The sequence below is a fragment of the Trichomonas vaginalis genome, chromosome II (assembly GCF_026262505.1).
Source record: "Trichomonas vaginalis G3 chromosome II, whole genome shotgun sequence".
Lineage (NCBI taxonomy): Eukaryota > Parabasalia > Trichomonadida > Trichomonadidae > Trichomonas > Trichomonas vaginalis.
The window spans coordinates 18,266,650-18,292,659 of record NC_067204.1 but is presented as its reverse complement, the minus strand read 5'-3'; the positions used below and the strand labels follow the sequence as shown (position 1 = coordinate 18,292,659).

The following is a 26,010-nucleotide window of genomic DNA, read 5'->3' as shown; positions in this document are numbered from 1 at the left end:
ACGTGATGACAAATCAAATTCGTAAATTCCAAAATTCAAAAAAACAATACAGAAGGTTGTGGGTGGGGAAAATACTTCTAAAAGAACGGACAAAAATATAATATTAAACAAAAATATATATTTATTTCTTTATCTAACATCAATTGAATAAGTTTGAACATTTTCATTACCAATCTTAATTGGTTCTGCTTCAACGACTTTGAAACCAGCACTGAATACCAATTCATAAACACTTCTGCTAACACGAAGTTTGTTGGGATCGCAAATCCTCATTAATCTCTCTGTATATGTTTCAACATTTCCTAATATCTGATATGAAGGATAATCTGTTGAAATAACACCAGCAATAACAGGTCCGCCAGTATGGATACCAATCTTTATATCGAAATCAACTTTGACTTCTTCCTTAAGATGAGTGATTCCTTTGAGAATATCCAAGCAAAATCTTACTGTTTCTTCTGCATGCTTTTCAGGTTTGTTCACAGACATAAATATACCACCTGCAAATGTATATTCATTTGAGAATGTCCTGATCCTTGTTAATGTTGTATATTCTGTTAATAAGTGGTCAAAGTTCTTGAACATCATTGACAAGAATTGCATATGCTGCATTGTTTCTAATTCACTTTTAACGATAACTTGAATTCTTCCAATAGAAATGGAATGTACTGTTGAAGAAATAGAATCAGAACCATTTTGTAATTCGTTCACAGCACTTTCGGGAATTACAACTTTGAGCATCTCTATGATTTGCTCTTTCTTCTTCTGTATCTTCATCTCTGTAACAGCAAATTTGGAAATATCTTGCAAAATCAAAGCACACCCCGTTATCTTTGCTTCATCGTGTTGCATCAAAGCTCTAGTATCATTCATAGCAATGACAGTTACTCTAGCATGAACAGGGTTTCCTAAACTGTTGGTTGTATTTATTGTGGCCTGATATGTATAATCACACTTTCTCTCGAAAATATTATAAATTGTGAGACTCAAATCATCTGAATTCAATTCTTTGATGGTTTTGATTCCAGGGAGCATCTGATTGAATGTCTCGTTAAATTCTACTATGTTCAGATCAGGATCAACCATTGCTATACCTGTTTCTGTGTACTTTAGATAGAAACCACCGCCATAAGTGAAATTATCTTTCTGTCTTGCAATATTATTAACTGAACCTAAATGAATCATCTCCAAAAGTTGTTCATCATTCATTATAACTTCAAGATCAATAAGAATAAGTAACTTCATGGCAATCTTGATATTCCTATTGAATTTGTAAATAGAATATATTGTATAGAAAAGCGAAATAAATTGGAAAATAATGAACAAAGTTAAGAAAATTGTAACTAACGCTTCACCTGAATCAATCGATTTATTTGAAGATGTAATGATTGTCTGGTAAAATTCCTTCTCAACTTCATCATATACCCACCACAAATAATATGCATTGTAGTTGATATTTGTGAGAGAAGGAGGTTGGTTCAAAATTGTCAATTTTGACAAGAAAATGAAACAATCAACTTGCATGAGATATCTATATGTAGCTAATCTTTCGAAGTTAGCTTTCATGATTGGGATTGAGTCATAGTAATCTCCAAGAGGATCCCATGTCTTCCTGTATTTATCTTGTATATCCATCCAATCACCTAATCTGTGTTTACTTAAAACCAATTGATTGGCGTTGGAATGAATTGCATCTTCAAGAAGTTCATCTCTGAGATCAATCATTCTATTAATCATGTCTTTGTTTGCTTCATATTTCTCTTCTATTGGATATCCATTTAAAAAGGCTACAGCTGTTGCCAAAAATGACATTCTGACATCAGTTAAAGCTGTTCTTAACATTCCTGCACTCTGGACAATTGTATCACATTCTCTGATATGAGACATTGAACAGAAGTAGAAGCCGTAGCACAAAATAACACACGGGAATGCCGACAAGAATAATCCGAAGTAGAACTGGAAATTCATTGTAAGCATTGACATGGCAGAAATTGAACTTATATCGTCTTCTTCCTTTTTCTCCTCAGAACCTGAAGTTGTTGAATTTTCACCTATTGCTTTGCGAAGAACCGGAGCAGGGAGCGATGAAAAGCAGACAGCAATGTTGTGCATTGTTGTGGTGAGCTTGAAGAAATGTAAAACAGATGGGAATGAATAGAAAATTAATGAAACTAAAAGTGACAAAATCAGGAAATTGGAGTTTTCATTGATTTTTGACTGGAAAGTTAAGTTTGTGATCATAGCTTCTAATGATTTTTTGAATTCATGATATACTGTGATACTATTATTCACAAAGTTTTCATTATAATTATTATTCACCATCATAATTGTACTAATTGATTCTGCAACAGTTTCATTCGTTCCATCAAAGACATAATTGTTGTAAAATGTAACAAAGTCATTGATTTTAGTGATACTAGTGTCCAATTTAGAATTTGCCAAAGACATATTCTCCATTGCCGTTCTAATTATTTGCGATGTTTCTAATAAGACTTCATAGCTAACATTAATCTTCTTAAGATGACCTTCTTCGAACCAATACGGTGAAATCTTTTTCATCATGTCATCACTATCGGAAAAGACACCAGAATCAGAAGTATAGAGACCATAGTTCACAATCTTAGTTAAAAGATATCTTGCAAATGCATGCATCAATCTGTTTGATGTTGAAATGAAAGTATATGTTTTTGATACGTTATCTAAGATCTTATATTCGAACATAAGGATATACAATACGAAGAAAGCAATTGATATAATTGCCATTATAGTAAAGAAGAGTCCTGATGAGAAATATCTTCCAACTTTTGAATTATTTATCAATTCGTTTGTAATTTCCTTCTTTCTAACTTCTTCTTGATCAACTTCTTTGTTATGCAAAGCGTTACCAACAATATCGATTTCTTTTGTGAGATCTGAAATTGAATTCATGACATTAGGGAATAAAGAGATCATATTGATGAGAGCTCTATCTTTATGCGCAGGAAGACCTTTCTCCAACATATCCAAGTCTTTCTTCAGTTCTTTCGCTTCTTCGAATTGAAATGTCAAAGTTGAATGGATATTTACTGCTTCTGATACAACTTCTGGGCAGTTCTCATAATCGTTAACTACTTCATTAACCTGTCTTGCCAATTCTGATTGCAATTTGTGGACGACATCAATATTTGTCCAAAAAGCAACGTTGTTTGCTTGTAAAACATTCTCCCAGAATCTTCTCATATTGATTTTAAGCACTTTGGACTGATTTGCAATTTGGTCAAAAGCCTTGACTATTTTTGAATTGACAGCTGTATTTCTGTGCATAATCAAATATTGAATTTGGAAATTCAATAATCTTCTGCAATCCAAAGATGACTGTTTGAGTGTATCAGATATGAGTTCTAATTTGTATTTGTAGCTGGGGAATGCTGAAACGATTCTGGCATAGACAAAAAGCATATCTTTGCACTGATCAATTCCATCCTCTATGAAATTATCATATAAATTGAAGAAAAAGACACCAGGTGAGCAATAATCTAATGATCTTCTGACATCTCTTGCTAAGTTATCACTTCTTCCATAGAAAAATGACTCTTCTGCTGCAGCATCTAAAGTAACCATACTTAATTGCGAGAATTTCATGTGCATGAAGTAAAGAATTAGGACAGAAAGGACGACAAATAATATAACAACGAAGAATAAGATATTGTATTGGAATTGAATGAATCCAGCGACAATATTTAAAATGCATGTCGAACCGTTGGTTAAAAGGAGTGCACAATAGAAAATTCCGAATAGTTTGTTGATAAAAACGCTGTCCAAGAAAAGATATATTCCAGCCACGTACGAGAAAATGAACATTACAATTAATTATACGGTTTTTGCATACTTATTGCCTTGAACTGTAGCAGAAAATATAGCAGCATTAACTCCTGAAACAATTGTAATTAAGACTGAGCTGAACGGCGTCCACATTAATGTTATATCTCTAATGAACATTACGCGTGGAGATATAATATCATATTGCATCTTGGCTTATATAATGAATACAAATATTGCTAGCAAAACAGATATTATTTCGAAAGCTGTAATCGACCCGTTGGTAATTTTATAAATTCCATCTCCTACACAACACGTTGTAAAAGAGGTTAAAATTGGCAGTATATACGTACTAATTGTAAACATGAGATTAATTTCTGTCGGTTTCATTGATTTGACTTTCGAATAAATAAAACTTCTAAAAGAAATGGTAATTATGATTAACAAAGTAATAATTGATGCTATTATTGATGTGATGAAGGGTGCTTCGCCATCAAATGCACCACCTCCACACCAAAGTACTGAAATAATTCTCATTCCTCTTCCAATGGTTGATGTTTCATGTTGTATATCAGCTTGTTGCATTAAAGCAGGAAAGATTGCTTGAATGCATAAGAATATACCTGTGACAACCGAAAAAACGAATTTGGGATTAGTATCTGTTTGAATTTTTGCAAAATATTGATACATATACTCACGCAATCTTTCAATAAGAGAGAGTTCAAGGATTCCAATATAGTCTTCCTTGAAGCTAGAGTTTTCTAAGTCATTATTTGCATTTTCTTTGACCTCCTCTCCCATTCGTTATTTTTTTGTAAAAAAATTTTACAATTGAATAATTTATAAATTCGTTTTTTTGACAAATACAGGTGTGGGTAATATGTCAACTTTAGATTAATTTTCTATTATTTCTTATATATTATCTATAACCTTTCAAAATAGTAAAAACCAACTCTTTTGAATACACATAAAATGAGGTCTTTGACATAAATATCTTTCAATTGCACTTCTGAAAACACACGAAACATAATAAAAAATCGATTGATAAAAATATAAATTGATTAGAATATGTAATTGAATTTTCAACGTCTTTTCAAAAAATAATTCAATTCAATTGTCGGTCTCTTCTACTGAGCAAATTTTATCGGAAAATAGATAATATCTTTGAATAAATCATTGAATCTCTACCATCGATAAAATTGTCTCAAAAGTAGATTTTACTTGGCAGTTTTCTATCGATCGAACAAGAGTATATTATTATTTATATATTCATTTTATATAGATAGGAAATCTTAACGAGTTGATGCAATATTGAAAATTATCGTTACAAGGGATTAGATGGGTTATTAATTTTTCGTAACCAAACAAAAAGAACACGTGCAAACATAAAGCTCAATGCATTCACACATGAATATTCGAACATTTTGTAAGATTGAGATTTTGAAAATTTAGTAGTAGGATATGAAGGGTTGTGTGACTTTTTTTGTTACATCTATATATAGACGATGCATTAAAATATATTTATTTATAAACCATTAAAAAAATTAAAGTTATTTTTAAAATAATTTATTTTATCTTTTATAAAAGAAGCTATATATAGATGATGTCAGATATTCCGCGATTAATTAAACATTGTTTAAATCCTGAATGGGTTAAACTTCAATTTAAAAATGAAGATTGTGAATTATTAAATGAATATGAAAGCCAAAATAAGCTAATGAGGTATAAATATAATGATAAAGAATATTTAATTTCATGGAATCAATTTTAACATTTACTAAAAACACTTGTTTTAATGAATTTGCGAACAAATTTATGAACGAAAGACAAAAGGCTGAATTAGAAGGAAATAAAGGAAAAAGTTTATTTTGCAAGATTTCACTTAATGGATCATATGGTTACGATGCAATGAATACACAAAATTACGCAAAGACTAAAATAATGAATGCACAGAAGGCACGCGTTGCATGTATGTCAAATAAGTTTAAAAACATAAGAGAAATAGGTGAGGATACATATCAAGTGATGCTTAAAGATAGATTTTATAGATGTGATACATGTTTACAAGAGGCATTCTTCACTTTAGATAACGCAAAATACTGGTATTTGGTTTTCATTTATGATTTTATGTATAAATGCATGAATGTTAATCGTTTTCATTTCATTGAAGGTGATACTGATTCATCTTATTGGGCAATCGCTGGCGACCCAAATCTTCCTAACACTCAAGCATTTCAAGCAATTGTAACCGATAAACAATTTTATGATAAAAACATTTTCAAATTCGCACCTTTTGATTTCTTCTGTTTTGATGAGAAATTTAAACCTAAATTAAAGAATAAAGCTGAAGAAAAAGCACATGAGAAGAAGTTATTGGGTTTAGCAATTGAGAAACAAGGTGATAACATGGTTGCTTTATGCCCCAAGTGTTATACATCATTCAACGGTTCAATTGATGGAAGTGATTTTAAAAAGATTGCACAAAAAATGAAAGGTGTTAGTTTACGACAAAATAAACAATTAACACCTAAAAATTATTTGGATATAATAAATGATAAAGTGATATTTGATGGTCAGAATATTAATTTACAACTTAAAAACGGGTCAATGACTCGCTTAACAATCGGTAAGACTGCATTAACAGGAGCACACACTAAGGCTGTATGTTGTGAAAATGGATGTTGTATGCCATTTATTTAATACAATTTAAAATTTTATTTTTAATAAAATGCCACAGAAGAGACAAAAGGAACCGTTAATGATGCGATTCAATATGTAAATAATGGTTTTGATACTATGATTCAAAGAGGCGGGCACCCTTAAACATTTATTTTATTTTTATATAAATGAATAGCGTAGATTTAAAAAATTTAATTGATGATTTAGTACTTAATCAAAATTTTCTTAGTTATTATGAATTAAAATCATATCTCCAAAAATATGATAACAATATAATGGGTGATGATATGGAATATTATTATCCATATTATAAAAATAAAATTTTGAAATATCATGAAAGAATAATTTCTAAAATTAAAGACAAAATTAAAAATAATGAATATACAAAGGGAAAAACTAAATCACAACTTAAACAGTTGAAAGATTTCAAAAATAAAGTATTAACAGAAGAAGATATTGATGAATTATATAAATTATATAATCCTGAGCCGCAAAAGCCAAAGGAACAAAAACAAAAGGTGCAAAACGCCCAGGTCCTTCAGACCATAAATGAAGCACAAGCTTTAATTTATGATTCATTAGTTAAACCATATTCAGCCCGACTTTTAAATGAAGATCAACTTTTGGAATTCATCCTTCAACATAAACTCGAAGCGGGAAAGTATATCAAACCTTTATATACAGCATATTTAAAACAAATGAATAGAATACATCCAGAATTAATGAAGGGGGGAATGAAATCCAAAATCAAAGCAGATAAAATTAAACCACTTGCAACACCAAAACCTCCAACGACAGTACCGCCTCCTCCTTCAGTTAATCCTTCATCATTCACTTTATTATATCCATTTCAAACATTAAAGAAGCAAAAAGATTTTAAAAAGTGTTTCAAGATATTAAATAAACCAATTGACCCAAAAATTCAACCGTTAAAGGAAAAATTTAGTTGCCCTTCATTTGCACCATATCCATATTCATACGAAATCGATCATCTGGAATATTCAAAAGGAAACGTTACTTATTTATTTGCCATTAACATTAACACTAGATATTTATATTGCATTCCAGTGAAAGGGAAAACAGAACAGGAAACAAGAAGAGCTATACAATACTTACTAGATCATGAAAGAGTAGATAATATCAGGGGTGATGGTGATAAAGGATTTCAGGCGGCTATGGCTCATTATTTCCCACAAATTAATTTTTTCTTTTCATCCTCTCCATATACGTTTCATAATAAAATAGTTGATGCGGTAATGAGAACTCTTAGAGATGCGTTAGGGGTTAACGGTCGGATATACTGGGATGGAAATCATGACCGCATCATACAACAGTTAGTATATTATTACAATAATACATGGCATAGAACTATAAACATGAAACCAGTGGAAATGAAAAATGATATTTCAAAAGAATGGGAATATATTAGAAAGCAAATGGAAAGGTTGAATGATGTTAAACGTGAACAAATTAATTCGGGGCTCATGAATTTTAAACAAGGGGATAAAGTTTTGATTCATCTCGATTATGGAAAAACTGATAAATCAATGACAAAAAGAAGACGAAGATTTGACACAATAGCTGAATTTGTTAGATATATTAACGGTAATGCATTAGTTGAAGTTGACAATAAATTAATAGAAATTCCAATTTATTTTATTACTCCATTATATTTAAATAATATTTAATTTTTTTATTTCGTAAGAAATGAGTGACAACAAAGCAGCCAAGAGTCCTGATTCAATTAAGATTCAGAGTCCTGACGATGAATATAAAAAGAAACTAAACAGAATTAAATCAAAAATATGCTATTAAAAAAGAAGCCGCAATGCGGCGGGGCTGATGCCCATAAAACTAATGGAACTGAAAACGATAAAGAGAGGAAAGAAATAATCGAAAAATTAGAAACTTACCGTTCAATCCTTAAACTGGGTGAAGCAAAAATAAAAGAATTTAATAGAATAAATAAATTGATTGGAAGAGATGAATTTAATAAAGATGAATTTTTAAACTCAATCCAAATTTAATTTTTATTCCTCTTCCGTCAATGGTTTCCCGAACCCTTCTGGGTTCTTCTTTCCATCATTACTGCATAACCACATCTTCTCGGTTTTCGTGGTTTGTTGTTTTTAATTCGTTCTTGCATCATTTTTATCATTTCCTCCCTTGTTATGATTCGTGGTAAATTTTGAGCTTGTGGGGTATCCATTTATATAAAAATAAAATTTTGTTATCAGTTATTTTATCGTTAATGTTTTTCAGGTTATTCAATAATTAATTATTTTTGAAGAACTGAAAGTGTCACTACGTCACCATGTCACCATGTCACCAGGTTAATTAACTTCTCTTAAAAATGATGACAACATGACATTTTGACATCACAGGTACGAAAGGAGGAAGGCATTTATGAATTATTTTTGAAGAACTGAAAGTGTCACTACGTCACCATGTCACCAGGTTAATTAACTTCTCTTAAAAATGATGACAACATGACATTTTGACATCACAGCAGGATTAATGCAAAAATAAATTCAAATCATACTTTATAAAGCTTCATTTACAGGTATTTCATCATCAGTAAATGAATCCTCATTATCGTTTGGTTCAACCTGTTTATATAATCCTTTCATTTCTTCTTTCAAAACATAACACCATGTTTGTTTACCATCTATTCTTCTCTGTTTCCTTTCACATTTATCTTTAATGCTCATTTGAAAGTTTTTGTCTTTCATGTCTGATGGTTTGCAGAATAGAGCATTTTTACACGTCATACCTGCACACAATTCATCATAATGTGTATTTATCCATTCATCTAAAGGATTTGTTGATAATTCTATTAAATCTTGTTTGGCTTCAGTCATCGGTATGATTCGTACATTAAATGATGAAAGGTCATATTGCATAAAATACGTCAGTAAATTATCATAAAATTCCTTAGTGCATGAATCCATTAAATTCTTGAAGTAATCAAATTGACCCTTGAATTTACCATTAACTCTTAAAACTACGTATCTTCTGTCTCCAACTTCAATTTTGACAGGGTAGACGTTATTAGTTACCAAAATGAAATTGGCAACATTCTGAGCAGTTCTTCTGGGTTGATTCTTTTCATTAATTCTAATCTCATTATCCGTAATAATTGATTTCAAAGCGTTGAAGTTTGCGAGTCTATCTTCACCTACATTCTTGAGTTCATTAAGTACAAGAAACATTTTATTCTCAACTACTGAATTGAAATTACCCGTTAGCTCACTTATTTCAGTAATGTTTTTACATGAATAACCGGCGAGAAGTTCAGAAATAATATCTGTAAATCTGTTTTTACCTGTTCCCTGAAGTCCTTTCAAAATAATTGCTGTTTCATTCTTGATTCCAGGATGTTGAATCATTGATGCAATCCAGCCGAGAAGGTATTTATACACTTCATCGTTATTATCACAAATGGCTTCTTTAATGAAATTCATAAACATCTCAATTTTTGAGTAATCTGGCTTTTCGAGAACGTTGTATTTATAACCTTGAAACGTTGAGAAAACATCTGGAGAATCAGATTTAAAGCAAACACCCTTAACGGTTAATGAAGACAATTGATTTAGTAGTACGTCCCATGCTGTTATGGTTTTACCTTCTTCTTTAAATAATTTAATCATTTTAAGTGACTCTTTCATGTTTGATTGAAGAACGAATGATATTTGATTCATTTTGTCGTGGATATTATAGTCCTTTTGAATGAAATATTTGTTTCCACAATCTACAAAACGGATTACACGTGATAAATCCTCAATTACTTCAGAACTGTTTTTATACTGATGATTTTCAGCCCTGCGTCTAATATCCGTTATCAAAAACGAGTCATCAAGTTTGATATCAAATGTTATTTTTGGCTTACGTAATAAAGGTAAAACATATTCATCATAATATTCCTTTTGATAAAGTTTTAGAATCTTCACCAAAACAAATGGAGAAGTCATTAAATGTGCATATCTACTACTTGCTTTTTCAAAATTACTTTTTGCATTTTCAGTTAAATTGCAAAAGTTATAAACGTTATCGTATGCTTCATTAATTAAATGATTAGGTAACGAATTAATTGCTTGAAACAGTGTGAATAATGTAACTTCTTTTTCCAAATTCATGTTTCCACCGTCATTATGTACTTCAAAATCACTAATGCCATCAACTATGCTCTGGGCAAGTTTATCGTCAATGTTTACATCTTTGTTTTCATTCATTATACTCTTTATTTCTTCGTTCTTCTGTTCAACTCTTACCTTAATATTCAAATCATTTAATATATCATTCACTGTTCTAGTTAATGTTGAATCGTAACTTCCACGAATGAATGAGTATGTATTGATTGGTTCTGTTGCATTCTTGCGAACTCTTGAATCAGCCATAACCACTAATGAACGCTTTGAATCATCCATAGAAGTCATTATGTCAATATCATAATCATTGCAGGAATAACATTTAATCATTCTGTTCGAAACTGCATAGAAGAAATTAGTGTTGCAATAAATGTGAAGACCTCCTGAAGCGGTTTTAACGATAACATCTTTATCCGAAAGTTTTGATAAAATATCTTTTCTAACTGTTTCTTTAAGTTCATCATTGTACGATTTATTGATATCAACATCTATAATCGTTAAATTTGATATTTTATTTACTAATAAAGCCATACCAGTTTTCCTTCCTCTTCCTCCATCGTGTTTGAGGTAGTTATGTAAATCAATCTTGTTTTCACCAATTCTTTCGTTGAGGGTTTTAGTTTCTGCCACAACTAATTCCTCAGCTAATGAATCAATAACTTTTTCATCAGAAACGATATAGTTGCTGTTGTTTGTTGCTGTCATTTATATAGGAATAAAAAAATGAAACCGATTTTAAAACTAACTTTATTTTTGGGCTGCATCATATTTCCAGGACTGTTGTCAAAATGTCATGTTGTCTCATTTTTTCAGAGAAGTTAATTAACCTGGTGACATGGTGACGTAGTGACACCCTCAGTTCTTCAAAAATAATTAATTATTGAATAACCTAAAAACCATAAACGATAAAATATATTTTTGGTCGTTTATGACAAAAATAAATGGTTCATTTACTCACAATATTTTTTACAAAACGACCCCAAACTTTTAACTTCTTTTCTGCAGTTTCTAATGCTATCTTAGCGAGTTCATATTCTCTAAATTCTCTCTTTAAATCTTCTTGTTCCCATTGGTCTAGTTCGTATGGAGAATCTCTATAACCATAATATATCTCACGTTCATGTTCTAATTGTTTTTCGCACATTTTTCTAACTTCTTCTTCAAACAAATGTTTAGCATTCTCTACTGTATCTTCGAGTTCTTCTTCATCTAATTTCTCATGAACTTTCTTGTCTATGGAGTCCATAATTTTTCCAACTGCTATGCAATATTTTGGAGAAGCCCACATTGCTATATAGTTTATAAGTCTTGGGTCTACATACGTTCCTCTAACCTGTTTGATTTCATCAGGAATTCCTGCATGAATTTTGTATAAAAAGCAACAGTCCGAATTCCGGCGGTTGCTATATTCTTCACAAAATGCCTTATAATACTCTTCCCAGGACTTATTTTCCAACAACTTTCTAAAGTCTTTCCTAAACTGCTGACACATATTTGTTGCATTAATGTAACCATCCTTGTCTCTACGTAAGACTTCAATACCGTTATAAGTGCCTTTTGTGAATGTTTCGCCATTAGATTTGTTCGTAAATGATTTTGCTTCGACTGACATTTCTGTTCTTACATACAAAATAAAAAATGAAACCGATTTTAAAAATAAATGAAACAGAGGAGGAAGAAATAAATGAAAGTGAAAATGTTCAACAAAAAATAAACGTTGTTAAACCAATTACTGAAATAAAAATTTTTTCATCTGTTGAAGAATTTAATGACTATTATGCTAATAATAAAAAATTATTTGAAGAATTGACAACATGTAAATTGAATAAAATGTTTAAAGTTGATGGATTCAAAATTTCAAAAATAAAAGGAGTGGTTAGTTTGAAATCTATTCCTCAATCAAGAATCACCTCATTAATGAAAATAGATGATTTAACAAAAAGAATAGAAGAGATTGAAGAAAGAATGAATCAAATAATTGATTTCATAAATTCAAATAATCATTAGCTTATTTTGGCTTTCATATTCATTTAATAATTCACAATCTTCATTTTTAAATTGAAGTTTAACCCATTCAGGATTTAAACAATGTTTAATTAATCGCGGAATATCTGACATCATCTATATATAGCTTCTTTTATAAAAGATAAAATAAATTATTTTAAAAATAACTTTAATTTTTTTAATGGTTTATAAATAAATATATTTTAATGCATCGTCTATATATAGATGTAACAAAAAAAGTCACACAACCCTTCATATCCTACTACTAAATTTTGATAAGAATCAAATATTGTTTACTAGACGGTAAAAAGAAATACTACATGCTTAAATTCTTTTGGCCATACGGAATCTCGATCTCGTTATCTCCAGAATTAAAGGTTTATCGGCATCATATACTAATGCTTTATGCTTTATATTTCCTAAGTAAATATACAATTTCCAATTATTACACGGCATTGAAATATCTTAAACATTCATTCTTGAGAAATTGTCCATCAAAAGGAATAAACACGAGCAATCTTTCGTGTCAAAGTATCATCTGTGTACATTTATTATATGTGCTTTAATAATTTACTTTGATACTACATAATCTCCACAATAATAAGATAATTTGTTAATATTTATGAACTATTTATTTGATATTTACACAATTTTGCGCTTATGAGCAGATCAATTAATTTATATGTAAATTAGCTAAATATATGATAATAAAGTCATAAAATTAGCAAATTAAATGTAATATTGAGATAAAAAAGTGATGAGGACAAACACAAATGTTGTTATTTAATTTTTAAACAAATCTTAAACGAAACAAACTTTTTCATAAATAATAAAAAATTATATCGAGTTGAAAATCACTTCTTATGGGTGCTGCGCTTTGACTTCGATGTAGATGCACGTGATGAACCAGTATTAATCTCACTATTTGCAGTAGAACTCTTGTGGCGAGACTTTTTAGTGGATGAATTCGTGTTTTGAACAAATATATCAGAAGCACTATCATCCTTGTTATTTTGGGCCATTGCAGATGCTTTGTATTGCGAATGTGTTGATTTCTTAGGGAGTTCATAATTATCTATTGATGCTGATACAGTTTCTGAAAATTCGTTGTGTAATTTGATTTGCCTTTCTTTTACATGCTTATATGACCTGTGGTCATCTTCCTGTCCTTCTTCGAGATTCTCTGGTAAAACATAAGTTGGATCTTCATCTTCAGACTGAGAAATAGTATGTAAAACTTCGGAATCAATTTCGAACCAGCCTTCTGAAACATCTTCTTCGCCATTTCCTAGATCAACATATCTTTGCCTGATAAGTTTTTGAATTGGAGGGCGTACTTTTGATATCTGAAGACATCCTTTGGAAATTTTATTATTTGCTGAGAAAATTTCATTTTCTGCTTCAGTTTCAGCAGATTCTAATGTAAGCGATAAATTTGTTCTCTTTAAGAATTCATATACTAGTCTTGCAGCCAGTTTATGAGCTCTTGTCATTTTCATTTCGGGTGGTGTATGAAATAAATCAAAATCTGATTTCATTGCGGCTATTGCGACATCATGGAAGTATTTTGCATAGATGTAATCTGGGGCTCCATTCTTAACCATTTCTTTGCATACACTAGCATTTAAATCTTTTGGTGCTGGAGGTAGATAACTCATGATGAATTATAACGCATGAAAAACGGCTAAAATCGAAGGATCATTTCCAAGATCACTATGAGACTTTGGCATGAATGAATATTGCCTATATGATCAAAACTTGTCAAAAGAAAGATTAGCTATTGCTGCTTGTAACAACAAATATTTCGAATCGAAATTTTAACTAATATATAAGAGTTCATTGAGCTTTATTCTTCAAGCACCATATTATTTCTATATTGTATTCTCATATTCATGCATATCTGAAAGATATTTCATTATGACAACATTAATTGAAGAATTAACATTTGTATCTAATATCATAGTTTGACTACATATTGATTTATGCATATATTAAATAATGTGATGTTTCATCATTCAGAACATCGTTTGAACTTAAATTCAAATCTATTAATCTTTTATTTAGCATAAAGATCTCAAAATCGATCATAATAATTATTATTGAACTGTATACAAGCAGTGTTGAGCATTCTGAACTAGATTTTAAGGCAATTCTTCTTCATGCAAAAGTAAAACACAATTTTATAGTCTTTACCTATAATAACAGGCTCAATTATTCAATTTAACTTATTTTACGAGATCTGGTTATATTATGAGTGATATATCCTGTGCGAATGTTTTCTATATTATAGATTTTGCATATGGTTCGAGCAATGAAAAGTAGAGAGAACGTACATATTGCTTGGATCACAGATTAAGAAAATATATTCATTATTTAAATAATCATGTCCGAGTGAATATATCCATTCTAATAGGTTTGGCTATTAATAATGCCAAATTCATGGCCGGCAATTTGTGAGTGAAATGCCCAGAAAAGAAAATAAATTTCACAAAAATGAAATGATATGCGAAATTTTGACACTTTTTTTATATATAAAGAAACAAAAAAATGGCCACGTATTATTCAATCGAGGAAATGTTTGACATCTATCAGAACAATGTTACAAATAGATATGACGAAGCAATAAGAAATGACGCATCAATTATGCGTCTTTATTTTGAAAAAGCACCAATTACTCAATATCGCAGTGGTAAAATGCAACTCAGCATCTCCAAAGCATCATCTTTCATCCTTAGTAGTGTTATTGAGAGTGCTGGCTACATTGCTGACCCGAAAAGGTTTGTAATGACAAAAATAAACATCATTACACAAGTCAATTTTGATTCTACATTTAGAGAGCTCAGGAATAGAGATATTAATCCACAATTCGTCCTTGATTCATTACTGCAAAAGGCCACTTCCCCAATTCAAGATCCAGAATCACCAAACAGTGGCATTCCGATTCAAATACAGTTATTCCTGAGATTACGAGAGGTCAACGAGAAGTACAACGAGTTCCCCGGCCTTCTTCTTAAAGCTTATGACCAAAATATTTCTTTAGCCATTCAAAACAAGTGCAAGACCATTTTAGTATACCTTTCATATTTCTTTGTATACAATATTCTTAAAAGAAAGCAATACGGCGAGATTCTTATTAAGATTATTAACGGATTAAGGGTAGAAGCGGCAGTAGAGCATTTAATCTCCGCTCTTTCCATTTCAGCGCGAAGAATAGATACAGAACAGTACACAGAATTCACTTATTTCTATCGTTTCATCATGAGAAATCTCAATTCTTGTTCTGGCTTCACTTCTTTCAAAGTCACCGAACATTTCGAGCAGAGAGCCAAAGGATGGCCAGACGAGAATCCAATCATCAAAGAAAAACGAGCTGAACCTAAGAAATTTATCATGAATTCTACATCTTCAAAGATTTACACCGGCCATACAGATTTCAACTTCAACTGTGGCGATGCCATTGAACAGATGTACGAAGAATGGAAAAATTCGTCCAAATTTATGGATATTTTGAATTTCAAACCAGATATCATTGTTGAGACAGCATTTAAGCTATTTGAGAGACATGTAAAGGATGTCGAAGACTATTCTTACTTCATTGCCTTCGTTCTTGATAATTTATTCAAGAAGAAGCCCGTAGAAAGGTATTTAGCCTTCAAGAAGCATGTACATATATTCCAGGAGCTAACAAAATCAGAGGAAGGTACAAAGATCTACTGGGATGGCTTCGGAAGAATGCTTGATACTTTATACATCCATAAGAAGATCGAACAGCAACATTTGTTTGATATCCTGTCTATTGAAGATATTCCGCTACCTCAATCCGTAAGAATTAAGTGCATTATCGAAAAGGATGACGTAGTTTCCGAATACGAGTCGACAAAAATTTTCAAATTGGCAAACGGCGGAATCCCAAAGTTAGATGAATTAAACATGGCGTTCGTAAATATCGCTTTGTACAGCGAATTCGATACAAAAGAATTTCTGATAAATCCGAAATGTATAGAAGGAGTCCAAAACATGGATCCACACTTCGTATTTAAGTTTATAAGAGCGGCTGTATTCGAATCTATACAAGATTTCCCAAGACTCCGCCAATATCAAGATATTCTTTTCCATATTAAGCAGAAATGGACATCTTTGTTTAAGCCAATGATTGAAAAATCAATCGAATTATCATCTTGTGGCTCAACAAAGAAGCAAAACTTCAGAGATTTAGTTGAAAGAATATTCTATTCTCCTATGAGATAAATTTAGAGTAAAAATATATTATTGACTGTTTTTTATGAAATCGATCATCATGTTTTCTTTTTAATCCGTGTTTGAAAATTATATCTCAAAAATATCTTAAAAACTATTTAATATCATACTAAAGTTACAATATACTTCATAACACTTTTTGAATTTTATAATGCATTTGATCTAGATTCATGTAATAATAATTACTTTCATGATTCATTGATGTGCATTGGACTGATATAAGCCAGATAAACTCATTTTAAGGATAAATCTCAAAAGTTTATCAACTAATCACTTACTTTTGCTCAAAGTTTTAAGATTTTTTGTTATCTACTTAATAAAGTATTAATCTAATGAGAAGAATCTTAAAAAATTGTTAAATGATTCTAATACTCATGGCCACTCAAATCTTTTATTGAATAATAAAATAAAAAAATTGAAAAACCATATTGCATTATGGGTATTTAATGTATACACTTTTTAGTTACATTCATTTCAATTTTACAGGTAGAATATTAACGAAATATATGGGGAATCGTAAAAGATACAAATAAAGAAAGAATTTTCTCACGGAGGCTTAAGCTGAACTACCATTGCAAGCTGGTCATCGAACCTTTTCTGGAATAAATCTAATTGGCGCTTTTTCTCGCGTAAACAATGGTGCATATGTTCATAAGCCTGAACAGTTCTTAGTTTATGAAGTAAATAGTGGGCATTCATGAATAGATACTTCATCTGATCGAGAGTTTTGTCTGGGTTTTCGTTGCCGCCAGCTAAAGTTTGGAATAAATCTTGAATTGTGAAAAGAATTTGGTGATTGATCTTCTTTAGCTCTAAAAGTGGTGGTTCGGATGGATCATAGAGTACTGGAATTCCTTGGGACTCTAAAGATGGAACATCATCATCATTTTGTGGTTTATTAAAAACAGAAAATGGTGTATCTGGAATTTCTGGAGGCTGAATAGGATTTTCTCCATCCTTAGTGAACTGTTTGTATTCTTCTAAAGGTGGAGGAAATGCAACAGTTGCTCTTTGCTGTTGATCCATAAAAGTGACTGTTTTTGAATTATCGGCGTGAAGCACCAATAAAAAAAAGATTATTCATTGTAGAAGGGTAATGTCACTCCCTTCCAACCATATCTTTGGTTTAAAACTCTAGCTAGAGACTATAAATCCTGTATGTATGTAGAAGACCGAATATAGATGTTAAAGAATGACTATGCTTTTATTGTTATTCTACCTTTCTTATTATGTTCATTATAATTATGGATATCAAGTTATATTGCATTGCTACAATTTGGATTAATCGTAAAGATTAGCTTTAATTAATTCATTTTGACTCATCTAGCTTAAATACATCTTTACATGGGATATGTTCTATATGTCTTACTCTGAAGTTCAATGATAATCATGAAATTAGTCATTTAATTATCGAAGATTATTGATAATTTCTATGATATATTCTATTAATTTTACATGTATCTGGATAAATTCTATCATGTAGAAATATTTATAGACTTATTCAAAAAAATCGAATCAATTTTCAAATCGAAAACTTTAGAAAATGTGTGAAAAATGTTTCCTTAGATGAATATCTGTTTCAATGAAATTGAATGCAGTCAAAAATTCTGATCATAAATTTTAGAATGAAAGAAATTGAATAGTTTTTGGAGAGAATTATCAGGAAAACGATCGAATATTATATTCTACATCTGGCCTTACAAATATCGAAGTCAAATCATCATGCGAGATCATTTTTGGACAAGTTGGTTCCGATGTTTGTGGTAATTATGCATTCAAAGGAAGCAAAGATACACTCGAACGAGTCACATTTGCTTCAGGTTCTAAACTCAAAACCATTGGTGAATGTAGTTTCTACAGTTGTTTAAAACTCACAACAATTGATTTTTCAGAATGCAAATATGTCACAGAGATTAAATCATATGCATTTTATATATGCTCATCTTTAGAAACAATCACATTACCATCTTCTATTCAAGTCCTATCTCAATTTTGTTTTGGATATTGTTATAAACTTGAAACTCTTATAATTAATAAAGACTCTGAGCTTAAAAGCATTGGTGAAGGATGTTTTTACAACACAATATTGAAAAACGTTTTTATTCCAAAATATGTTTCACAATATTATGCATGCAAATATCCAGTAATTACGCTAAAGTATATCGAATGCGATGAGTTGAATGAATATTACACTTCTGAAAATGGAATATTATACAGTAATGATAAATCAAGACTTATTCATTATCCAGGAAACTTTTCGAAAGAATTTTCAGTTCCAGATTTTGTTGAATATATTGGAGATTATTCTTTCTATATTTCATTTATTGAATTAATTCGTTTCACATCAAACATCAAAAATCTTGGAAATTGGGCATTTTATGGTTGTCATTTAAAGACACTAAATATTCCAAGCAATATCAAATTAATTAAAACAGGTGAATTTAAAAATTGTAAATATCTGAATGAAATCATTTTAAGTAATGGGATAACTAAAATTTCTCACGTTTGTTTTAGTGGTTCAAATATATCAGAAATAATACTTCCTGAAGGATTAATAGAGATTGGGAATGCAGCATTTACACTATGTCCGAATTTGAAATCAGTGACAATTCCTAGTTCAGTCACAATTCTTGGAGGACATTGTTTCGATCCAGATATAGATATTCATTTTGCAGAAAACTCAGCATTCACAAAAGATGATCAAGGTATTATCTACAATGCACAAAGAACTCGACTTATCTTAATTCTAAGTGAGAAAGATTCATACTCTATTCCATCTACAATCGAAGAAATATATGCTTTTGCCTTTGGAAGCATTTTAAAATTAACCACAATAATTTTTGAAGAAAATCCAAATCTAAAAATAATTTTTAATTATGCTTTTAACATATGCCCTAACTTAAAAAATATTGATATTCCTGATTCTGTGTCCACAATTGAACAATATGCTTTTAATGGTTGCGTATCACTTAAAACAATGAAGTTTGGAAAGAGTTTAGAATACATTCACGACAATGCTTTCAGAGATTGTGAACATTTAGAATTAATTGAGTTTTCTGAATGTAATAAAGCAACAATTGGAGCTTATTCATTCAATAATTGCAAGAATCTAAAGAGAATTGTTTTTGCTAATAATATAACAAAAATAGGAAAGAATTGTTTTTCAAATTGCATATCACTTTCGGATGTTATATTCCCATCTTCATTAGAATATATAAATGCTTTTGCGTTTTCGAGAACAGGAATATTGAATGTATCATTTCCATTAGATTCTAAACTAATATCACTTGGTGTTGGATGTTTCAGCGAATGTAGGAATCTATCATATATATCTCTCCCTCAATCTGTGAATGAGATTCAACAAAGTTGTTTTGAGTTGACAAACATATCTTCTTTCGTCGTTCCGAATCATACTGAATACATATCTGATTATGCATTCAAAGACTGCTCAAACTTACGAACATTCACAATTCCATCGAACTGCTCTCTTCGAAGATTCGGAAATCTCTTCTTCGAAGGATGCTCATCTCTTTCTGTCATCGAGTGCCCTCATAGTGAATGGTTTTGTGTCGATGTCGGTGCACTATACAACAAGAACGAGACAGAGCTCATTTGCTTCCCGCCTGCGTCCGATATCAAGTTCTTCAATCTCCCACAAACACTCGAAACGATATCGTCAGGTGCTTTCATCGGATGCAAGAATCTCGTTAGCATATCAATCGCGAGCAACTCAGTGAAGACGATCAAGCAATATGCATTCGCAAATTGTTCTTCTCTCACATTCATCAACATTCCAATCTGTGTTCAAAACATAGAGAGTTCTATATTCATCGGCTGCAACAAATTACGTTGCGGTGTTATCATCGAAAATCGCACAACATCTTTTATTAAGAGAATTATTTCAGTCTGTCTTCTCAATCCTAAAGCTATTTTCGACTGCGACATTCTTTCATGTCAATGTATTCGAATTCACTCATCCATAACATCACATATTCTATATTCTTTTTCAATAATATTCTATCTTGGAATATTCTAAAATAATTGTTTTTATTAGTTTAAATATCTATTTTTCATACCCATGTTTGAATAACAAACACATATTACAACAAAACATTTTTTTTACGCTTTTTACTTCTTGACTTCGGAATTTTCATTGATTATATAAGCAGTATCTTGTCACTGTGACTTGTGAGATATCCCTGCAATAAATATTCCTTTCATCTTATTTTGCTCTGGATCTTTTCTGGATTTGCACTTGTTTTATAAGGATTCATCGTAGTAACTATTAATGTTTGATAAAAAAGATGAATTGATATAGAAATGCTTCTAGATAGCAAAGTTTCAGTGAATTAATTTCCTTCACAAGATAAACCATTTTACCGGCAAACCCAAATTTTAGCTAAAAGTGACAGGAAAAAAAAACGTTTAGTATTAAAAAAAAGACCGATGAGAGCTTCGTTCGAAATATAGAGGGAACTGAGAATGCGCAACCATTCTCAGGGAATATTGGATGCTATTCCCGTTCCCTCTGTATGGAAAATTGAGGTTTTCAAAGGGAGTTAAAATAATATCAAATTTATACTAATTTACTTCAAAATACAAAAGTATTTGACAGCTAAAATTAGTTACTTTAGCAAGCCTATCAATACCCTTTTACGATTATTGCTACTTTTTCGAAATAAAAGTAAAAACAAATTTATACTAATTTACTTCAAAATACAAAAGTATTTGACAGCTAAAATTAGTTACTTTAGCAAGCCTATCAATACCCTTTTACGATTATTGCTACTTTTTCGAAATAAAAGTAAAAACAAATTTATACTAATTTACTTCAAAATACAAAAGTATTTGACAGCTAAAATTAGTTACTTTAGCAAGCCTATCAATACCCTTTTACGATTATTGCTACTTTTTCGAAATAAAAGTAAAAACAAATTTATACTAATTTACTTCAAAATACAAAAGTATTTGACAGCTAAAATTAGTTACTTTAGCAAGCCTATCAATACCCTTTTACGATTATTGCTACTTTTTCGAAATAAAATAAATTTATTATCAAAAACCTTTTTTTTCTTAGTAAAAATAAACGAAATTTTTTACCTTATGAACTTTTGATGGAAATATGCAAATTTAAAATAATAAAGAAAGCCGCGAGCGAAGCGATCGGCTTAGTTCGAAGATTTTGATTCAAATCTTTGCTGATCTGTAATTCGCGGAAGCCGCGAGCGAATCGAGCGGCTTAGGTCTAAGATTTTGATTCAAATCTTTGCTTATATTCCTTAAATTCTTTATGAAACTCGCAACAGTTCCATAAAAAATTTTAAATTCTAAACTTCACGGGTGTGTCACTTTTAGCTAAAATTACCCCTACTCAATTTTACCCCTATTCTTTAACCCTGATATAATTACAGTAAGATGATTCATATTTATGGACGAAAATCATTCATTTGCAGAGTTTTTGTGATCCTTATGAAAATGGTTTGAAATTTTTCAAACAGTATTTCCCAAAAATTCTGTTTGAAAAAACAGATCATTTTGGATAAATTGATAAGGCTGAGATTATCGTTGCACTCAGAAATTATATATCAGATTGAATTTTTGAATTGCATCTTTGGTCTTGTTTGAGAGGAGAAAATTAAGGTCATTTTTATACAAAAACGATGTTAAGCTTATTTGCATCGCAAGCTCTTTGCGGAGCGAAATTCTACGTCATGGCGACGTTAGATCTCTTTGATGACAACCAGAATTTCAAAAATGAAAGCCAGTTTACCTACTATTTAGATCGTCTTCGTTCTGCAGGCGTTGACGGCATCATGATAGATGTTTGGTGGGGTCTTACAGAAAAGCAAGAGAAGCAATACGTTTTCACAGGTTATCATAAAGCATTCGATTACATCAAGGCAAGAAATTTGAAGATTATTCCAGTTTTCTCTTTCCACCAATGCGGCGGAAATGTTGGTGATCAATGCAATATTTCATTACCAGACTTTATTATCAAATCTGAGCAAGTTCCATTCTTCATTGACCAGGATGGAAAAGATGATAAGGAGTACATTTCACCTGCATACGACAATGTCGCTATCACAACAAGTGGCAGAACACCACTCCACTGCTACAGAGACTGGATGACCCAGTTCAAGAAGGAATTCGGAACGATGATCGACAATGGCGACATTGCTGAGCTTGAAATCGGTCTTGGTGCTTGCGGTGAATTACGTTATCCATCATACCAGTCATGGAAGGGCTGGGAATACCCAGGTTGCGGTGAATTCCAATCTTTCGATTCCGAATTTACAAAGCAGCTTACACAGGATGCTATTGCTGCCGGCCATTCTGATTGGGGCCATCATCCAACAAATGTTGGTAACTGGACTACCAAACCAGGAGAGTCTGATTTCTGGCGCAATGGCACATCCAACGGTTGGTCCTCCGCATACGGCAGATGGTACATCAAATGGTATGCTTCAAAGCTTAACAACCACGGCGACAGAGTTCTTAACATCGCAAGAGAACTTTTCCCACGTACACACCTTTCCGCTAAGATTTCCGGTATCCACTGGTGGTACATGGAACCCTCACATTGTGCTGAAACAACTGCAGGATTCAACAACTTCGACGATTACGATGGTTATCGCGATACGCTCTCTGTTTTCAAGAAATACAACGTCGATGTTTGCTTTACATGCCTTGAAATGGCAGAAGGCAATTACAGCTCTAATCCACCTTACCTTGTCCAGCAAATTATCAACGATACTGCTTGGGCCGGTCTCAACTTCGAAGGCGAGAACGCTCTTGCAATCTACGACAAGGAAAACTACCAGAGGTGCACCAACTGGGTCTCAAAGGGACTCAAAGTTTTCACATACCTTAGAATGTGCTCTGATCTCATTGATAATAACACCAAATTCAAGGATTTCGAGGAATTCGTTCAAAACATGCACAACTAAGCTTGGCTTGGATTAATCTTTCTAGTCTAATTGAGATAAAAACTTGATTTAACGACTACTAATACAGAATATTAATTTTTTAATACGATATATTTAATTAACACGTAAATGTCTATTGATTTTTATTTAACGTATCAATATGATAATAATTTGTTATTTAAAGAAGTCATTAATAATATGATGTGAATTTTACTTTGGAATAAGTTTTTTTATAAGCCTAGTATGTGAACCATAATAATGAAACTGAACTTAGAAAAATTTGGAACAACGGCTCTTAATATTGCAGCAAAATTTGAAATATGAATCAGAGTTTAAAAATATCATTTGTAATATTTAACCAATAAGTAACTATCATGATTTTTGATAATTAATGTGATCAGGAAATACCAATAAAAAAATAGCGGCATTATTTAGTAAATAACAATGGTTTAAAACAACACAAATAAATAAAAAACAATAATATATAATTAGATAATATTACACCTCACAAATCATGCTCTAATAATCTGTTATTATTGGCTTGAATTTCTGAAATCATTTTCTAAAGTTTCTTTTAGTTGATTTTGTTCAACAAATTTGATTTTTCGACCTGATTTTTTCATGAATGAAATAGTTTTTGAGTCAGAATCCGAATGATAAGTATGTATAACATAAGTTATAGAGTCATCAGGTAAGTAAGTCATCATAAAACCATCTTGATCATTTTCGAAATAAACAAAATATTTTGCATCAATCATTGGGATGATTTTATCTAAGAAATTCATTCCATCTATTGAAACTATTTCTAAACCTATATCAAAATCAGAGAATCTTGACTTTGGAACATTTGTAACAATCTTTTCTTTTAGTGGAAGACTAAATGAAACAAATCTTTTTCTTATTTCATCGAAATATGATTTATCAACTTCTTCGGGTGTTACTTCTGAACTATATCGTATGGTATTGTTCCAACAGTATTTTGGAGGAATTTGAGATTTAATAAAAATTAATTTTCTTTGTAATACAGTTTCTATATAGCCTATTAAAGGATTTTTGATATTTAAAGAATTAACACCCACAGAAACGTTCACTTTTGATAATTTATAAGCCGAAAATAACACCTTTGTAAATATCGACATAACATCACCTGAAAAGACTTCAATAACTGCACATGATGGTAAATAAGTATAATCGTCAAGTAATGTTATTTCTTCTTCCATTTTATTATTTAATAATATCGAATTTGGAAACAGTTTTCTAATTTCTGGTTGAAAACCAGTGCTATCATATGTAAAATGGAGTATTCCCGACATATTTTGACAAACATGCGCAGTTGTTAAATTTGAAAAATATAACGTTTTTGATCGCTCATTTATGATGTTTGCATCTTGTTCTACAGTAAACGTTCCATTTTCAAGAACTTCGTCTAAGCAATATAAGGTATAATTAAAAGAACCAACTTGATCAAGATCAAATTTTAAATGAATAACATCTTCGTTGTCAATTTTCTTAGCATATATGATATTATACTCTTTAAATCGTATATCTGTCTTGAACATTGGTCCTTGATATTCTAATCGAAATAATCTCCAAATTTGGAACTTCGATAATATGCTTTTTGCTTTTGATCTGGACCAAAATACAATTTTATCGTTTTCGAAAGTAATTTTGTAGTCTTTTATAGCTTGACACTCAGGATTTTTGAGTTTCCAATTCTCTTTAGGTGTAAAAGGCTTGATTTGATCGCCAATATCAAACAAGAAGCTTGCAAAACAGATACAAAATAATAATCCTGTTACAAAATCAAAAAGAAATATATTCTGCCTAGACCGAAGATATTTCTGTTTTTCATTCATAAAAAATGTCTATTTGATGACGTGGAATTAGCATCCTAATGCAATTATTTCTAAAATTTCTAATAATACGTTCTGAATAAGATATTTCAATCAAATCAAATCTTATGTTACAAAGTAAGAAGATAAGCATTTGAAAATACTATTTTCTTCATATTGTCAATAGAAAGGTATCTAAAAAGGCGCAAACATCATAAGATTTAAACTTATTTTGTTGAATTGATTTAGAGCCATAAATTCATATGTATCTAACATATTTTAAGAAGATTATAAATATTTCATTGTAATACTTCATAAATTCTTAAAATCTAAAGGAAATTAGATAAAAATGTGATAACATAAAGA

General features: G+C 30.8%; 11 protein-coding genes across 11 annotated transcripts, besides 3 other annotated features; 4 read left to right on the top strand and 7 right to left on the bottom strand.

Annotated features, from left to right (window-relative positions):
- Nucleotides 1–129: 129 nt before the first annotated feature.
- Nucleotides 130–3,840, bottom strand: TVAGG3_0565620 (guanylate cyclase protein; the record flags this gene model as incomplete). The annotated part of the gene is made up of 1 exon (XM_001581776.1): nucleotides 130–3,840. The coding sequence occupies one exon, from the start codon at nucleotides 3,838–3,840 to the stop codon at nucleotides 130–132; it is 3,711 nt and encodes a 1,236-aa protein (XP_001581826.1).
- A 174-nt stretch (nucleotides 3,841–4,014) lies between these two features.
- TVAGG3_0565610 (guanylate cyclase protein) lies at nucleotides 4,015–4,599 on the bottom strand (the record flags this gene model as incomplete). Its single annotated transcript, XM_001581777.1, has 1 exon — nucleotides 4,015–4,599. One exon carries the CDS (start codon nucleotides 4,597–4,599, stop codon nucleotides 4,015–4,017), a length of 585 nt encoding a protein of 194 aa, XP_001581827.1.
- A 954-nt stretch (nucleotides 4,600–5,553) lies between these two features.
- On the top strand, nucleotides 5,554–6,498 carry TVAGG3_0565600 (DNA/RNA polymerases family; the record flags this gene model as incomplete). Its single annotated transcript, XM_051238585.1, has 1 exon — nucleotides 5,554–6,498. One exon carries the CDS (start codon nucleotides 5,554–5,556, stop codon nucleotides 6,496–6,498), a length of 945 nt encoding a protein of 314 aa, XP_051096409.1.
- An 896-nt stretch (nucleotides 6,499–7,394) lies between these two features.
- Nucleotides 7,395–12,285: a mobile genetic element.
- On the bottom strand, nucleotides 9,021–11,330 carry TVAGG3_0565590 (uncharacterized protein; the record flags this gene model as incomplete). The annotated part of the gene is made up of 1 exon (XM_051238584.1): nucleotides 9,021–11,330. One exon carries the CDS (start codon nucleotides 11,328–11,330, stop codon nucleotides 9,021–9,023), a length of 2,310 nt encoding a protein of 769 aa, XP_051096408.1.
- On the bottom strand, nucleotides 11,572–12,237 carry TVAGG3_0565580 (uncharacterized protein; the record flags this gene model as incomplete). The annotated part of the gene is made up of 1 exon (XM_051238583.1): nucleotides 11,572–12,237. One exon carries the CDS (start codon nucleotides 12,235–12,237, stop codon nucleotides 11,572–11,574), a length of 666 nt encoding a protein of 221 aa, XP_051096407.1.
- A 1,001-nt stretch (nucleotides 12,286–13,286) lies between the features above and the next one.
- TVAGG3_0565560 (uncharacterized protein) lies at nucleotides 13,287–14,325 on the bottom strand (the record flags this gene model as incomplete). Its single annotated transcript, XM_001581778.1, has 1 exon — nucleotides 13,484–14,287. The coding sequence occupies one exon, from the start codon at nucleotides 14,285–14,287 to the stop codon at nucleotides 13,484–13,486; it is 804 nt and encodes a 267-aa protein (XP_001581828.1).
- A 777-nt stretch (nucleotides 14,326–15,102) lies between these two features.
- On the top strand, nucleotides 15,103–17,006 carry TVAGG3_0565550 (uncharacterized protein; the record flags this gene model as incomplete). The annotated part of the gene is made up of 1 exon (XM_001581779.1): nucleotides 15,177–16,877. One exon carries the CDS (start codon nucleotides 15,177–15,179, stop codon nucleotides 16,875–16,877), a length of 1,701 nt encoding a protein of 566 aa, XP_001581829.1.
- Nucleotides 17,007–17,314: 308 nt separating this feature from the next.
- TVAGG3_0565540 (regulation of transcription by RNA polymerase II) lies at nucleotides 17,315–17,917 on the bottom strand (the record flags this gene model as incomplete). The annotated part of the gene is made up of 1 exon (XM_001581780.1): nucleotides 17,433–17,912. One exon carries the CDS (start codon nucleotides 17,910–17,912, stop codon nucleotides 17,433–17,435), a length of 480 nt encoding a protein of 159 aa, XP_001581830.1.
- A 1,946-nt stretch (nucleotides 17,918–19,863) lies between these two features.
- On the top strand, nucleotides 19,864–20,922 carry TVAGG3_0565530 (ribonuclease inhibitor domain-containing protein; the record flags this gene model as incomplete). The annotated part of the gene is made up of 1 exon (XM_001581781.1): nucleotides 19,864–20,922. One exon carries the CDS (start codon nucleotides 19,864–19,866, stop codon nucleotides 20,920–20,922), a length of 1,059 nt encoding a protein of 352 aa, XP_001581831.1.
- Nucleotides 20,923–21,267: 345 nt separating this feature from the next.
- Nucleotides 21,268–22,220: a mobile genetic element.
- A 9-nt stretch (nucleotides 22,221–22,229) lies between these two features.
- Nucleotides 22,230–22,259: a mobile genetic element.
- Nucleotides 22,260–22,529: 270 nt separating this feature from the next.
- On the top strand, nucleotides 22,530–23,899 carry TVAGG3_0565500 (glycosyl hydrolase; the record flags this gene model as incomplete). Its single annotated transcript, XM_001581782.2, has 1 exon — nucleotides 22,547–23,833. The coding sequence occupies one exon, from the start codon at nucleotides 22,547–22,549 to the stop codon at nucleotides 23,831–23,833; it is 1,287 nt and encodes a 428-aa protein (XP_001581832.1).
- Nucleotides 23,900–24,246: 347 nt separating this feature from the next.
- On the bottom strand, nucleotides 24,247–25,654 carry TVAGG3_0565490 (uncharacterized protein; the record flags this gene model as incomplete). Its single annotated transcript, XM_001581783.1, has 1 exon — nucleotides 24,346–25,032. The coding sequence occupies one exon, from the start codon at nucleotides 25,030–25,032 to the stop codon at nucleotides 24,346–24,348; it is 687 nt and encodes a 228-aa protein (XP_001581833.1).
- Between the last annotated feature and the right edge of the window lie 356 nt (nucleotides 25,655–26,010).